At 52.7% G+C, this 16,327-nt stretch overlaps 1 protein-coding gene across 1 annotated transcript in view; it reads left to right on the top strand.

Moving 5' to 3' along the window:
- The first annotated feature begins 1,930 nt into the window (after positions 1–1,930).
- The window catches only part of opn4a (opsin 4a (melanopsin)), a 38,861-nt gene continuing 24,464 nt past the window's right edge, over positions 1,931–16,327 (top strand). The window contains exons 1-3 of the mRNA XM_069888075.1: positions 1,931–2,070; positions 4,115–4,248; positions 12,244–12,447. Coding sequence (XP_069744176.1) covers positions 2,033–2,070; positions 4,115–4,248; positions 12,244–12,447 — 376 coding nt within the window. The 5' untranslated portion in view covers positions 1,931–2,032. The remainder of the gene's footprint in view (positions 2,071–4,114; positions 4,249–12,243; positions 12,448–16,327) is intronic.

Raw genomic sequence — 16,327 nt, 5'->3', positions numbered from 1 at the left:
GGGGGGGTTGGATGCAGTAGTGCGACTTGGGCAGGCTTAAAGGGATGGAAATCAAAATTATTCCAAATTCCGGAAGATTCCAAGCAATGGCAGGTGTCTGGTCCTGATGATCCCAGTTAGAAGATTGGGTACCTTTACAATTTAAGGAGAAAATACGACACATTAGTTGGGTGCACAAATATAGTTACACCCCTTTCTAAATATATGACAGGTTATATTATATTTTATATTTATATAAATGTTTTTTAAAAGAGAGAGATTGTAGGGGTTTAGTGTAGGTTACCACAGAATAACACTTCAACTTATTTACAATGCAAGAGCTTTGCTGAAAGCCAGACAGCAGTGGCTTTGCAAAGATGATGGGACTGTTTTGGAAGGAACTTTACAAGAGGAAATGGCTGGCTAGAGTGTTATACCTGAAACGAGAGGAACTCTGTGGTGACCTTGAAGAAGAGGTCATCCTTTGGAAAACCCTGATGGGGCAAGTTTCTTCGGCAAGACACTGAAGTGATTGATGGAAATAAATCAGTTTGTGTTTGTCCCACGAGTAACTAATCTCTCTCTGAAACCAACAAGAACCTTCCAGGGCGGTAACCTGTAAACACCAGATCCTGGGGAAAATTCATAAATGTTAAATTCTGTGCACAATATAAGAATTGCCTGATACCAGTGAACTTGGAGGAGTGAGAAGTGAGATTGTTCTGCGAATCAAAGAATTTTCCTGAATTTGCACACATATTGCGTGCGCTTAAAATTAGAAGGGGGTTAAGTTAGTTTGATCCTGTTTTAATGTTTAAAGAAAATTAAAAGTAAATTTTGTTTAAGAAATAATTTGTCTTGATTATTTTGTATTGCTGTTGAGTTTTGGGATCCTCTGGGCCCTTAACAATGAAAGAAAGGTAAAAAATCCACACTAATAGTGGGGCAACTGAAATAAATGAAGTGGGTCGGGGAGCAGATGACATGCTCTTGTTTCGTATCTTTTCCATTTGACTTTCCATTACTCTGGGTTTATATTTGGTTCTTTTCAGTGTCAGTGACTCGATAGATTTTTGTTTCTATACGTTTGTTTAATTCACATAATCTTTTCCTTGTGGTATTGGGGTATGGAAGGGAAGGGAGAGGGGTGGGCATGGGGAATGTTGAGAAAGATTACTTTGTTTTGGATTTGCGTGAGTCTTGGGCAATTCAAAAATAAAATATTCAAATAAAAGGAGGATAAACTGGAGGTTGAAACAATGGGAATGGTTCTGTTTCATCGGATGACAAGACTGAGGAAGAGCCCGGAACTAACTGTCACTAACAGGGCAGAAATGGTCCTAACATTAAAATAGATATGAACCCCTGGTTCCAATGCTGGAAAAAACTAGAACTTGGGGTCACAGTTTAAAGATGAGGGGGAAGTTTTTTTTAGGACTGAGATGAGGAAACATTTCTTCTCTGGTGGATCTGTGGAATTCTTTGCCCACAGGAAGTAGTTGAGGCCCGTTCCTTGTCAATATTTAAGAGTAGGTTAGATTTGGCCCTTGTGGCGAAGGGGATCATGGAATATGGGGAGAAGGCAGGAACCGGGTACTGATCAGCCATGATCACATTGAATGGCAGTGTAGGCTTGAAGGGCCAAATGGCCTACTCCTGTACCTATTTTTCTGAAGTAGGAGCATCAAGTATAAAAAAAAAGCCTTCTGCAACATGCGTTCATGTTGAAACTGCATCTTTGATAACTTTCACAGGAGAAAATGCAATTTTATTTTGAAAATGAAGAGCTGGAAAAAAAACCCAAGGAAGTTGAATTGAAAATCCATGCTCTGTACTTTTTACTATGTCCATGAGGGGCCTATGTTCATTCAGGCCCTTCTCTCATTGAAGTTTCAGCCTTTCTGGGAATTAATTCTGACGTCTTCTCTCTTTCTCCGTGCAGGAGGTGCCAGGGACCGATACCTACCATCATCGTGCTTTTCCGACTGTGAATATTCCCGATCATGTTCACTACACCATTGGGGCAGTCATTCTGGCTGTGGGCATCACTGGCATGGTGGGCAATTTCCTGGTCATCTATGCCTTTTGCAGGTATGAGTGTGCCCATTTCAGTCCCAGAGTCTCCAAAGTTCAAGTTCACAGTTCAGATTTCTTGGCCAAGTATACGCATATGATTCTTTTACGTCATGGGCCAGGCAGAATATCGGTGGTGGGGGAAAAAAAACGTACTCAAGGGAAGGTTCCTATGCACAGTTAGCACCACATTGTTACGGAGCCAGTGACCCAGTTTCAAATCCCGCACTGTCTGTAAGGAGTTTGTATGCTCTTCCCTGGTGTATGCCTGGGTTTCCGCCAGGGGCTCCGGTTTCCTCCCACCCTCCAAATTGTACTGGTGTCTGTGAGTTAATTGGGAGTATTTGGGCAGCATGGGCATGTGGGCCTGAAGGGCCTGTTACCAAATTGTACATCTAAATTTAAAATTTAAATTTAAAAGCGAGAAGTATAAACAAAGAAACAAGCGCAAGCAAACTGACTGAAATACAGAAAATAAATATTCAATAATAAATAGTGCAAAAGTAAGAGTCCTTAAATGAGTTCCTGATTGAGTTTGTCTGATGGTGGAAGGGTAACAGCTCTTCCTGAACCTGCTGGTACAAGTCTTGTGGCACCTAGACCTCTTTCCTGATGGCAGCAGCGAGAACAGAGCATGTCCTGGATGGTGCGGATCCTTGTCAAGTTTACTTCCATCTGACAAAACCGCCTTCTCCAGTCCTCTGCTTCAGACACCTATGAAACAGGTCATTCAGCCCAACTCACCCAGCCTGACCAAAATGTCCCACCCACACTACTTCCACCAGCCTGGATCAGATCACTCTAAAGCCCATCCTGCCAATGTATCTGTCCAATTTTATTCTTAAACATTGCAATAGTACCTGCCTTCCACTCAGGAATGATTTCCATTGATAACCCATATCATATTTGCATCAAGCCAGCATTAGGAATGAGTGAAATAGGCCACGGTGATCCTGGACAACTGGAGAAATCAAGAGAAAATGGGAATAGGGGTTGGAATTTGTGGGGGGTGGGGGGGGGGGGCGGAAATTGCATCTGTGAACAGACTTGGTGATGAATCCCTGAGTTGGAAATGAAGGGTTCAAGGCGGAGTTGTCCTTGATGTTAGCTAGCCTTGGCCGAGTAGAGGCAAGGGCGCCTGAACACAACAGCCCTAAGGGTTTGATAGTGAGGTTGGAGGGCAGGCAATTGGAGGGTGATCTTGGAAAAGATGAATGGAGTGGGGTTGTGTGGGAAGGGAAAGTTCGATGGGTTCAAAGAGCAATGAGTCTGAACACAGGCTGAACACAGGAAGGATCTTTATTCAAACACACGTAAGGGGATCGTAACAGGGATAACACACAAGTACTCTCAATCACACAACACAGTATGATCAGTTGCATTGGATTTAACACTACTGAGACAGACTTGTAAAAACCAAGGATTACAATATTCTACGGCTCCATTTGCTATCTATCAGCCCCGATCCCTATGCAGTGAACACCTTACCAACAACTCCTCTAGCATCGTCCACAGTTTGCGACCTGGAGTGGAGCAGGGTTCATCTCAGGACCGAAGAGCTACTGCACATGGTGCACTATGTAATACAGTAAGCTGGAGGGCCTGGCCCATTAATCACTAGGTGATTAAGGGGGCCAGTGGTCAGATGTGCACCAATGGGTGGACAGAGTCCAACCTTGATTGGCAGGTGATGCGACTTTCAACCAGGTTCCAGACGGGGCCCTCCGCAATCCACACTCCCTCCAAGTTTCAGACTGAGAAATCACATGACCCTCCACAATCTACACTCCCACCAGGTTCCAGATGGAGAGGTTAAATGACCTTCTACAATCCATGCCCACCAGGTTCCAGACAGAGGTCACATGACCATCCACAATCCGCACTGAAAGATGGTAAAAGTCTCAGCAGCTATGGGAAATGAAGTGATCCAGAGTGGGTAGAAGGCTGAAATGAGGTATCCAAGAAGAGTAAGAAGGCTTAAGGTGGGAGAATGGCTGGAGGAGTTGTCTCATGGTTCGAGAGATGATGTTGTGGCTTTCATCTTTCCGTCCCTCTGTTACAGAAGCAAGGACTTGCGCAGTCCTTCCAACACCTTCATTATTAACCTGGCCATAAGTGATTTCTTCATGTCGATCACACAGACCCCAATCTTCTTCACCACCAGTGTGCACAAGCGTTGGATTTTTGGCGAAAAAGGTGCATTTTATTTACCTCTGTCTTTTGCGGTTCATGTTCTCCGGTCGGTCACAGAGCCAAGGAGATCTCTGCTGAACTCAAAATCAACGTGTGCATGATATTCAATTATTAAGTTTAATTTCATTGAGATGACAGAATCCTTCAACAGGTAGGGTGGCATGGTTAGCGCTATGCTGTTACAGCGCCAGCGATCGGGACAAGGGTAAGAAATTTTTATAATTCTCCCTGTGTCTGCATGGGGGTTCCCCAGGGGCTCCAGTTTCCTCCCGCCCTCCAAAACAAGACATACCAGGGGCTGTAGGTCAATGGAGTCTAATTGGGTGGCATGTGCTCGTGGGCCAGAAGGGCCTGTTACCATTCTGTGTGTTGTTCTTCTTTGGCTTGGCTTCGCGGACGAAGATTTATGGAGGGGGTAAAAAGTCCACGTCAGCTGCAGGCTCGTTTGTGGCTGACCAGTCCGATGCGGGACAGGCAGACAGGATTGCAGCGGTTGCAAGGGAAAATTGGTTGGTTGGGGTTGGGTGTTGGGTTTTTCCTCCTTTGCCTTTTGTCAGTGAGGTGGGCTCTGCGGTCTTCTTCAAAGGAGGCTGCTGCCCGCCAAACTGTGAGGCGCCAAGATGCACGGTTTGAGGCGTTATCAGCCCACTGGCGGTGGTCAATGTGGCAGGCACCAAGAGATTTCTTTAGGCAGTCCTTGTACCTTTTCTTTGGTGCACCTCTGTCACGGTGGCCAGTGGAGAGCTCGCCATATAATACGATCTTGGGAAGGCGATGGTCCTCCATTCTGGAGACGTGACCCATCCAGCGCAGCTGGATCTTCAGCAGCGTCTACTCGATGCTGTCGACCTCTGCCTGTTGTAATTTTTAAATAAATAGGCAAATTTAAAGTTTGCCGTCACATGAAATTACAGAATAGATCGTTGCCACAAAAAGAAGCCATCCTCACCACACATGAAGCAACACATACAAAGAACATTATGGCCCTTTGGCCCATAATGTAATGCCGACCCATTTATACCTACCAAAACAAACTAAACCCTTCCCTGCCTCCTAACCTCTATTTTTCTTTTATTCATGTCCCTGTCTTTTAAATGCCTCAGTTGTTCCAGGCACCACCACCACCTCTAAAAATACATTCCAGTCACCTACAACTCTGTGTGGGGGGAAAACACTTAACCCTTATGTCTCCCTTAAACTTCCCTCCCTTCACTTTGTATAGACATCCTCTGGGGTTTGCTATTCCTGCCCTGGGAAAAAGGTGCTGACTGTCTACCTTATCCATGCCTCTTAGAATCTTGCAGACCAATATTGTCACTTCTCATCCTTCCTCGCTCCAAAGGGAGAAGCCCCAACTCTACTATCCTTGCCCCGTGAGTGATATTTTCCAATCCAAGCAACGTCCTGGTAAATTTGCTAATCTGCTGGTGTTGTCCAAATCCCCCATTGTGGCTTTCTCTGCATCGAGCATCTTCAATCTGTCCGCTGCCCTGGTGGTGACTGGGAAGTGGCCACCCATTTCAATTCCATGAACCATTCCGATGCTGACATGTCTGTCCACTGCTAAACTGAGGGCCACTGGTAAATTGGAGGAACAACAGCTTGAATTCAATCTGGGCACTCTCCACCCGGATAGCAATGACATCACTACTGTTTCCGTGGGACTCCTTCCCTGTCTTTCTCTCCCTTTTCCATATCTCGCTGCCAGTCCTTTCTTCCAGATTCCACACCATCCTCTCCCCCCTCCTCTCCCCCTCCTCCTCTCCCCCCTCCTCCTCTCCCCCTCCTCCTCTCTATCCTCATAAGTAAGAATTGAAAAATACTCTTTACTCATCCTCCTCCTCTCCCCCCTCCTCTCCTCCTCTCCCCCCTCCTCCTCTCTCCCCATCCTCCTCTCCCCCTCCTCCTCTCCCCCCTCCTCCTCTCCCCCCTCCTCCTCTCCCCCCTCTCCTCCCCCCCTCCTCCTCTCCTCCCCTCCTCCTCTCCCCCCTCCTCCTCTCCCCCCTCCTCCTCTCCCCCCTCCTCCTCGCCCCCCTCCTCCTCTCCCCCTCCTCCTCTCCCCCTCCTCCTCTCCCCCCCTCCTCTCCCCCCTCCTTCCTCTCCCCCCTCCTCCTCTCCCCCCTCCTCCTCTCCCCCCTCCTCCTCTCCCCCCTCCTCCTCTCCCCCCTCCTCCTCTCCCCCCTCCTCCTCTCCCCCCTCCTCCTCTCCCCCCCTCCTCCTCTCCCCCCTCCTCCTCTCCCCCCTCCTCCTCTCCCCCCTCCTCCTCTCCCCCTCCTCCTCTCCCCCCCTCCTCCTCTCCCCCTCCTCCTCTCCCCCCTCCTCCTCTCCCCCCTCCTCCTCTCCCCCCCTCCTCCTCTCCCCCCCTCCTCCTCTCCCCCCCCTCCTCCTCTGCCCCCCCTCCTCCTCTCCCCCCCTCCTCCTCTCCCCCCCCTCCTCCTCTCCCCCCCTCCTCCTCTCCCCCTCCTCCTCTCCCCCCTCCTCCTCTCCCCCTCCTCCTCCTCCCCCTCCTCCTCTCCTCCACCTCCTCCTCTCCCCCCTCCTCCTCTCCCCCCTCCTCCCTCTCCCCCCTCCTCCTCTCCCCCCTCCTCCTCTCCCCCCTCCTCCTCTCCCCCCTCCTCCTCTCCCCCCTCCTCCTCTCCCCCCTCCTCCTCTCCCCCCTCCTCCTCTCCCCCCTCCTCCTCTCCCCCCTCCTCCTCTCCCCCCCTCCTCCTCTCCCCCTCCTCCTCTCCCCCCTCCTCCTCTCCCCCCTCCTCCTCTCCCCCCCTCCTCCTCTCCCCCCTCCTCCTCTCCCCCCTCCTCCTCTCCCCCCTCCTCCTCTCCCCCTCCTCCTCTCCCCCCTCCTCCTCTCCCCCCTCCTCCTCTCCCCCCTCCTCCTCTCCCCCCTCCTCCTCTCCCCCCTCCTCCTCTCCCCCCTCCTCCTCTCCCCCCTCCTCCTCTCCCCCCTCCTCCTCTCCCCCCCTCCTCCTCTCCCCCCTCCTCCTCTCCCCCTCCTCCTCTCCCCCTCCTCCTGCTCCCCCCTCCTCCTCTCCCCCCTCCTCCTCTCCCCCCTCCTCCTCTCCCCTCCTCCTCTCCCCCCTCCTCCTCTCCCCCCTCCTCCTCTCCCCCTCCTCCTCTCCCCCCTCCTCCTCTCCCCCCTCCTCCTCTCCCCCTCCTCCTCTCCCCCCTCCTCCTCTCCCCCTCTCCTCTCCCCCCTCCTCCTCTCCCCCCCTCCTCCTCTCCCCCCTCCTCCTCTCCCCCTCCTCCTCTCCCCCCTCCTCCTCTCCCCCCTCCTCCTCTCCCCTCCTCCTCTCCCCCTCCTCCTCTCCCCCCTCCTCCTCTCCCCCTCCTCCTCTCCCCCCGCCTCCTCTCCCCCCTCCTCCTCTCCCCCCTCCTCCTCTCCCCCCTCCTCCTCTCCCCCCTCCTCCTCTCCCCCCTCCTCCTCTCCCCCCCCTCCTCCTCTCCCCCCCTCCTCCTCTCCCCCCCCTCCTCCTCTCCCCCCTCCCTCCTCCTCTCCCCCCTCCTCCTCTCCCCCCCTCCTCCTCTCCCCCCCTCCTCCTCTCCCCCCCTCCTCCTCTCCCCCCCCTCCTCCTCTCCCCCCTCCTCCTCTCCCCCCCCTCCTCCTCTCCCCCCCCCTCCTCCTCTCCCCCCCTCCTCCTCTCCCCCCTCCTCCTCTCCCCCCCCTCCTCCTCTCCCCCCTCCTCCTCTCCCCCCCTCCTCCTCTCCCCCCCCTCCTCTCCCCCCCCCTCCTCTCCCCCCCCCCTCCTCTCCCCCCCCCCTCCTCTCCCCCCCCCTCCTCTCCCCCCCCCGTCCTCTCCCCCCCCCTCCTCTCCCCCCCTCCTCTCTCCCCCCCTCCTCCTCTCCCCCCCCTCCTCCTCTCCCCCCCCTCCTCCTCTCCCCCCCCTCCCTCCATCCTCTCCCCCCCCTCCTCTCCCCCCCCCTCCTCTCCCCCCCCTCCTCTCCCCCCCCCTCCTCTCCCCCCTCCTCCTCTCCCCCCTCCTCCTCTCCCCCCTCCTCCTCTCCCCCCTCCTCCTCTCCCCCCTCCTCCTCTCCCCCCTCCTCCTCTCCCCCCTCCTCCTCTCCCCCCTTCCTCCTCTCCCCCCTCCTCCTCTCCCCCCTCCTCCTCTCCCCCCTCCTCTCTCCCCCCTCCTCCTCTCCCCCTCCTCCTCTCCCCCCTCCTCCTCTCCCCCCTCCTCCTCTCCCCCCTCCTCCTCTCCCCCCTCCTCCTCTCCCCCCTCCTCCTCTCCCCCCTCCTCATCCCCCCTCCTCCTCTCCCCCCTCCTCCTCTCCCCCCTCCTCTCCCCCCTCCTCTCCCCCCTCCTCTCCCCCTCCTCTCCCCCCTCCTCCTCTCTCCCCCCTCCTCCTCTCCCCCCCTCCTCCTCTCCCCCCCCTCCTCCTCTCCCCCCTCCTCCTCTCCCCCCCCCTCCTCCTCTCCCCCCCCTCCTCCTCTCCCCCCCTCCTCCTCTCCCCCCCTCCTCCTCTCCCCCCCTCCTCCTCTCCCCCCCTCCTCCTCTTCCCCCCCCTCCTCCTCTCCCTCCCCCTCCCCCCCTCCTCCTCTCCCCCCCTCCCCCCCCTCCTCCTCTCCCACCCCCCTCCTCCTCTCCCCCCCTCCTCCTCTCCCCCCCCTCCTCCTCTCCCCCCTCCTCCTCTCCCCCCCCTCCTCTCCCCCCCCCTCCTCTCCCCCCCCCTCCTCCTCCCCCCCCCCTCCTCTCCCCCCTCCTCCTCTCCCCCCCCCTCCTCTCCCCCCCTCCTCCTCTCCCCCCCTCCTCCTCTCCCCCCCTCCTCCTCTCCCCCCCCTCCTCCTCTCCCCCCCCCTCCTCCTCTCCCCCCCCTCCTCCTCTCCCCCCCCTCCTCCTCTCCCCCCCCTCCTCCTCTCACCCCCCCTCCTCCTCTCCCCCCCTCCTCCTCTCACCCCCCTCCTCCTCTCCCCCCCCCTCCTCTCCCCCCCCTCCTCCTCTCCCCCCCCTCCTCCTCTCCCCCCCTCCTCCTCTCCCCCCCTCCTCCTCTCCCCCCCTCCTCCTCTCCCCCCCTCCTCCTCTCCCCCCCACCTCCTCTCCCCCCCCTCCTCCTCTCCCCCCCTCCTCCTCTCCCCCCCTCCTCCTCTCCCCCCCTCCTCCTCTCCCCCCCTCCTCCTCTCCCCCCCTCCTCCTCTCCCCCCCTCCTCCTCTCCCCCCCTCCTCCTCTCCCCCCCTCCTCCTCTCCCCCCCTCCTCCTCTCCCCCCCTCCTCCTCTCCCCCCCTCCTCCTCTCCCCCCCTCCTCCTCTCCCCCCCCTCCTCCTCTCCCCCCCTCCTCCTCTCCCCCCCCTCCTCCTCTCCCCCCCCTCCTCCTCTCCCCCCCCTCCTCCTCTCCCCCCCCTCCTCCTCTCCCCCCCCTCCTCCTCTCCCCCCCCTCCTCCTCTCCCCCCCCTCCTCCTCTCCCCCCCCTCCTCCTCTCCCCCCCCTCCTCCTCTCCCCCCCCTCCTCCTCTCCCCCCCCTCCTCCTCTCCCCCCCCTCCTCCTCTCCCCCCCCTCCTCCTCTCCCCCCCCTCCTCCTCTCCCCCCCCTCCTCCTCTCCCCCCCCTCCTCCTCTCCCCCCCCTCCTCCTCTCCCCCCCCTCCTCCTCTCCCCCCCCTCCTCCTCTCCCCCCCCTCCTCCTCTCCCCCCCCTCCTCCTCTCCCCCCCCTCCTCCTCTCCCCCCCCTCCTCCTCTCCCCCCCTCCTCCTCTCCCCCCCCTCCTCCTCTCCCCCCCCTCCTCCTCTCCCCCCCCTCCTCCTCTCCCCCCCCTCCTCCTCTCCCCCCCCTCCTCCTCTCCCCCCCCTCCTCCTCTCCCCCCCCTCCTCCTCTCCCCCCCCTCCTCCTCTCCCCCCCCTCCTCCTCTCCCCCCCCTCCTCCTCTCCCCCCCCTCCTCCTCTCCCCCCCCTCCTCCTCTCCCCCCCCTCCTCCTCTCCCCCCCCTCCTCCTCTCCCCCCCCTCCTCCTCTCCCCCTTAAAGGAAGTTGATTAGTGGTGGTATTGATCACAAGATGTCGGCCCAGCAATTCTGCTCCCCCATTTCTAATCATGAGCTGATCCATCAGCCTCACTCCTTGCCATTCTACCCGTAACCCTTGATGTCCCGTCTAATCAAATAACCATCAGTCTCTGCCTTAAATACACCCAACAATCTCCCTTCCACAGCCACCTGTGGAAACAGGTTCCACAGACTCACAAACCTCTGGCCAAAGATATTTTTCTACATCTCTGTTTTGTGAAGTTGTCCCCTCTTGTTCTAGACTCCTCAGCAGTGGGAAACATCCTCACCACATCTATTCCACCCAGGCCTTTAAGCATTCAAAATGTCTCTCTGAGGTTCCCCCCCCCCCCCACCCCCATCATCCTTCTGTACTCCAACAAGTGCAAGAACCAACAATGGTTCCTCATTTGCTAACCCTTTCATTCCTGATACCATTTTAGTAAATCTTCTCTGAATCCTCTCCAATGCCAGCACATCTTTTCTCCAATAAAGCACCCAAAACTGTACCCCATCTCCAACTGAGGTCTCATAGATTCTATGGGCTTGTATTCTATCCCTCTAGAAATGAATGTCCACATTGCATTCACCTCCTTCACCACTGACTCAACCTGGAAGTTGACCTTTAGGGTACCCTGCCCAAGGACTCCCAAGTCCCTTTGCTCCTTGGAATTTTGAATTTCACCCCATCTCATCTATTTCTTCTTCCAAAGGGTATCATCATACACTTTCCAACATTGTATTTCATCTGCCACCCCTTTGCCGTCTCCTAATCTATCCAAGTCTCGACGTAGTCTTGCTATATCCTCAGCATCACCTCTCCTACCACCTATTTTGTATCATGTGCAAATTTAGACACACAGCCACCTATTCCATAATCCAAATCATTCATGTACAATGAGAAAAGAAGCAGCCCCAACATTGGCCCCCTGTGGAACACCATGAGTAACAGGTAGCCAACCAGAATAGGATCCCTTTATTCCTACTGTCCAGCCAATGCTCTATCCTTCCTGTAATTCCATGGGCTCTCATCTTGTTTGGCAGCCTTATATGTGGTACCTTGTCAAAGGCTCTTTGAAAGTCTAAATAAACTTCCACTGCATCTCCCCTGTCTATCCTACATGTGATAGGTTTGTCAGGCATGATTTTCCTTTAAGGAAACCACACTGACTTGGGCCTATCTTTTCATCCACCTCCAAGTATTCTGACACCTCACCTTGACAATTGACTCCAACAGCTTCCCAACCACTGATGCCAGGCTCCTAGATGTACAATTTCCATCCTGCTGCCTCACTCCCTTCTTAACCAGCGGAGTGATGGTCGCGATCCTCCAGTCCACCAGAACCATGCCAGACTCCACTGATTCCTGGAAGATCATTACCAATGCCTCCACAATCTCTACAACTACTTCCTTCAGAACCTGAGGGTGCATTCCATCCAGTCCAGGAGACTTATCTACCCTTAGATCGTTCACCTTCTCTCTCATGATCTTGACTGCACTCACTTCTCTTCCCAGAGACCCATGAGTTTCCGATATGCTACTAATGTGTTTCACAGTGAAGGCAGATCCAGAATATTCATTTAGTTCCTCTGCCATCTCCTTGTCTCCCATTACAATTTCTCCAGCATCATTTTCTATTGGCCCAATACCTACTTTGGTTATTCTTATACTCTTTATAGATCTAAAAAAGCTTTCAGTATCTCTTTGATATTATTTGTTAATTTCCTTTCACTATTCATCTTTTCCTCCTGATCAACTTCTTAGTTGCCTTCTCCAAATTTTTAAGTTTCCCAGTCCTCTATCTTCCCACTGATTTTTTTTCTTCCTTGTTTGCCCTCTGTTGCTTTAATGTCTATTGTAGAAGGCTGACATGATGGTGGCCGGTAGCCTTGCCCGCCTCAGTCTTAGGAAGAGCTGCCGATGTTGCGCCTTCCTGACAAGTGAAGAGATGTTGAGTGTCCCTGATGGGTCTCTAGTTAAGTGGGCTCCAAGCAACCTTTTAACCAATTTTGTCTTTTCCTCACTCCCTGCAGGCTGCGAGCTGTATGCCTTCTGTGGTGCCCTCTTTGGGATCACCTCAATGATCACACTGGTTGTAATTGCGGTGGACAGGTACTTTGTCATCACCCGACCACTGGCCTCCATTGGAATTCTCTCCAAGAAGCGAGCCATTCTGATTCTGCTGGGCGTCTGGCTGTACTCGTTGGCCTGGAGTCTGCCTCCGTTCTTCGGGTGGAGTAAGTCTCAACAAAGCGGGCAAGGAACTACACATTTTATACAGAATAGCAAGCTCCATAAGGCAAACCCATTGGGAGGTCATTTCCACCTCACCTGCTGAAAATTAGTGATCAAGATTCCCATTACAGAAAGGTTGCCAACTTTCTGCAATGGAAACGCCAAAGTTTATTTGGCATTGGATTTTACCAGTACATTCCTCCATCCACAGTGCAGAACAATTTAAAATGCGCACACACACAGTCAGGCAATACATTTACACAGTACTTGTGTACATGCAGTGAAACCCCTGGTGTCTGCACCTATTGGTTGATGCCAGATAAGGGTATTTACCGGTTGCGTGATGGGTGAAATTGGCATGCCAAATTTAAACATCTCTTTTTTTTTTTTAATCTATTTATATTCTGCAATTTTTTTTGCCAATTGCTTGAATTCTAGATAAGAGGTTGTACTGTGTATTAATATAAATATTCTTCATAAATCGTAGTCTTTCAGCAGTCTTGCTGCCCAAGGGTATTATAAGGCAGTCTCTATGTCACGTTGGAGTATAGAAGTGTGAAAGGGGACTTGATTGACGCAGGCAAGAACTGGATCAGTGTGAGGAGGATTCCTCTTTGCGGACAATGTAGAACGAGGGGTTAAAGGAATAAAACACGAAAGTCCGCAGACACAGTGATTGAAGTGAAAACTCAATGCTGGAGAAACTCAGTATGTCATCATGAGTGAAACTTGGTTTCAGGAGGGGCAGGACTGGCAGCTCAATGTTCCGCGTTTCCGTTGCTTCAGATGTGATAGAATGGGGTGGATGAAAGGGGGAGGAGTGGCATTGGTCATCAGGAAAAATATCACAGCTGTGCTCAGGCAGGACAGACCAGAGCGCTTGTGTACTGAGGCTATATGGGTGGAGCTGAGGAATGGGAAAGGTATGACCACACTCATCGGGTTGTATTCTAGTCCATCTAATAGTCAGCAAGAATTGGAGGAGCAAGTCTGTAGAGAAGTAGCGGACAGTCGTAGGGAACATCAGCTTGTGATAGTAGGAGATATTAACTTTCCACTTATTGGCTGGGGACTCCCACACTGTAAAAAGGCTGAATGGCATGTGCTCAGGAAACTTTTCTAAATCAATAGTTTTTTTTTTATTTAGACTGACAGCATGGTATCGGGCCATTTCAGCCCACATGTCCATGCCGCCAATTTCCACCCAATTGCACCCCTGGTATGTTTTGAACGGTGCGAAGAAACTGGAGCCCACCCCCACCCCGGAAAAAAACCCACACTGACACAGGGAGAACATACAAACAGGTAGTGCAGGATTCGAACCCCAGACCCAATTACTGACTCTGTAAAGGTGTTTCCCTAACCGCTGCCACCATAGAAGTACCAACAAGAGAGAGTGCAATACTGGATCTCGTATTCGGGGATAGGACAGGTGGCAGAGGTATGGGTAAAGGAACATTTTGTACCCAGCAATCAAAATACCATTAGTCAAGTTAATTGTGGAGATGGATAGGTCTGGGCCTTGGGATGAGATTCTAAATTGGAGAAAAGCCAATTTTGAGGAAATGAGAAAGGATCTAGAATGTGTGGATTGGGATAGGTTGTTTTCCGCCAAGGATGTGCCAGGTAAGTGGAGGACCTTAAAAGGTGAAATTTTGAGAGCACAGAGTTTGTATGTTCCTGTCAGGATCAATGGCAGAGTTAGAAGGTAGAGGGAACCTTGGTTTTTGAGGGATATTGGGGATCTGGTTCGGAAGAAGCAAGAGGTGTATAACATGGAGCATATGAGGTACTTGAGGCACTTGTATAAAAAAAAACTGCAAGGAAAACCTCAAGAAAGAAATCGGGAAGGCTAAAAGAAGACATAAGGTTGCTTTGGCAGACAATGTGAAGGAAAACCCTAAGGGTTTCTACAAGTACATTAAGAGCAAAAAGATAGTAAGGCTTTGTTGGAGCCAAAAGTAATGGGGGAAATCTTAAATGGTTTTTTTCTCATCCGTATTCACTCAGGAAATGGGCACAAAGTCGGGGAAAGTAAGGAGCACCTATGGCACAGGGAATACTTAAAGTGGTATGTGAGTGGAAAGATAAAGGTTGAGAATTATTGGTTTAGGTGGAACATGAGGGGCAACTTCTTCACACAGAGTGGTGGGGGTGTGAAACGAGGTGTTGAATGCGGGCTAAATTTTAACATTTAAGAAGAATTTGGACAGGTACCTGGATAGAAGAGGTATAGAGGGTAATGGACTGGGAGCAGGTCAATGGGTCTAGGCAACAAAATAAAATGGTTTGGGTCCAATTAGTATAGCCAAAGGGCCCTGTTTCTGTTCTGTAATGCTATATGGTTCTAGGTCAAACAGGGTACTTTATATAGCAAAGATAAAAAAATCATAACCAACATTTTGGGCTTGGGTATGAAAAAATGTAGGCAGGTGTCTGAACAAAATGGTGGGGGAGGAGCACAGTCTCAAAGGCAGAAGTAATAGATGGATAAGGGAGGAGGGGCACACAGCAGCAAAGAGGGGGAGGAGGGAAGTTTCTGTGGAGAGGGAAGGGGATGGAGAGGGATTCCCCATTTAAGACAGAGACAAGGTGAAGGACAGATGCCGGAATCTCAAGCAAGTGACAAGAAGCTGGAGGAGCTCAACAGTTCGGGCAGTGTCCATGGGGAGAAATGTTCACTCAACATTTCGGGTCGAGAGTAAAGGTAAAGGAGGTGAAATTATGGATTGAAGGGGGAGGAGAAACAGTTTACAGGGTATAGGGCTGGTGGGAAAATAAGTGGGGGGAAGTTAGGGTGAACAAGAGATGGAAACAGTTGATCCAGCGGAGAAACTCAGCAGGTCACGCGGCATCCAATGGAAGAAAAGGGGAACCAACGATTTGGTCCTGGGTTTTTTGCCAGGAATCTGGAAAAACAAGTCAACACCTGATTGAAGATGGGCTCAGGCCAGAAACATGATGAATTTCAGTGCATCTGAACACTGTACTAATGTATATGACAATAAACACTCATGTCATATCATACTAGGGCAACATGGTTGGCGTAGCGGTGAGTGCTACACCTCTACAGTGCCAAAGATCGGGGCAGGGTTCGAATCCTGCGCTGTTTGTAAGGAGTTTGTACATTCTCCCTGTGTCTGCGTGGGGTTTTCCCCAGGGGTTTCGGTTTCCTCCCACCATTTGAAACATTCCGGGGGTTGTAGGTTAATGGGGAGTAAATTGGACAGCACGGACCCGTGGGCTGAAGTGGCCTGTAACTGTGCTGTATGTCTAAAATTTAAAACTTGCTGTAAAATCAAACCTCTCAGAGATGGATGGCAGCAGTTGGGTGGCTAGACCATACTGACTGCGTCGAGATTGCTCATCAACATAACATTGCCCGGGAGTCACGTGATGGAGTAGTGGCCGGACGGTGAACTCCAGCCCTCTCCAGAAAAGTCGGGAAAAACAAGAGAAAATACAAAGGCACAGAAATACAAGTTAAAGAAAAGTGAATATAAAGGTGGAAAGAAGATGGAGACAAAAGGAGAAAAATCAAAATCAACGGAAAGAAGAGAGGAAGAGAAGACAACGGAGGAAAAAGGTGAAGGCCTTACCTGTCCGAAGAGGCCCGCTGTGGAGAGAAGACCCCACTACCTCAGGTCGGTAGAAAGAGAACTACAACAATGGCTCACAGAGCCGAGTAAAAGTGCGCAACCGCGCATGAAAAAAAACACACCGACGGGAGGGGGGACCAGCTGGGGAGTCGATCTCCACAGCCGGCAACGACAGCTGCAGAACACCTGCAGCAAGAAGAGACCACAGAAGACAATGGAAACAAGAAAGAAGAGGAGGAAAGGGCAGCAAAGAAACAACAGATGGTCAACCTAGAGGAAGAAG

Source organism: Narcine bancroftii, chromosome 6, assembly GCF_036971445.1.
Source record: "Narcine bancroftii isolate sNarBan1 chromosome 6, sNarBan1.hap1, whole genome shotgun sequence".
Taxonomy (NCBI): Eukaryota; Metazoa; Chordata; class Chondrichthyes; order Torpediniformes; family Narcinidae; genus Narcine; species Narcine bancroftii.
Note: the sequence above shows the minus strand (reverse complement) of the source record. Positions and strands in the feature narration are given on the sequence as shown.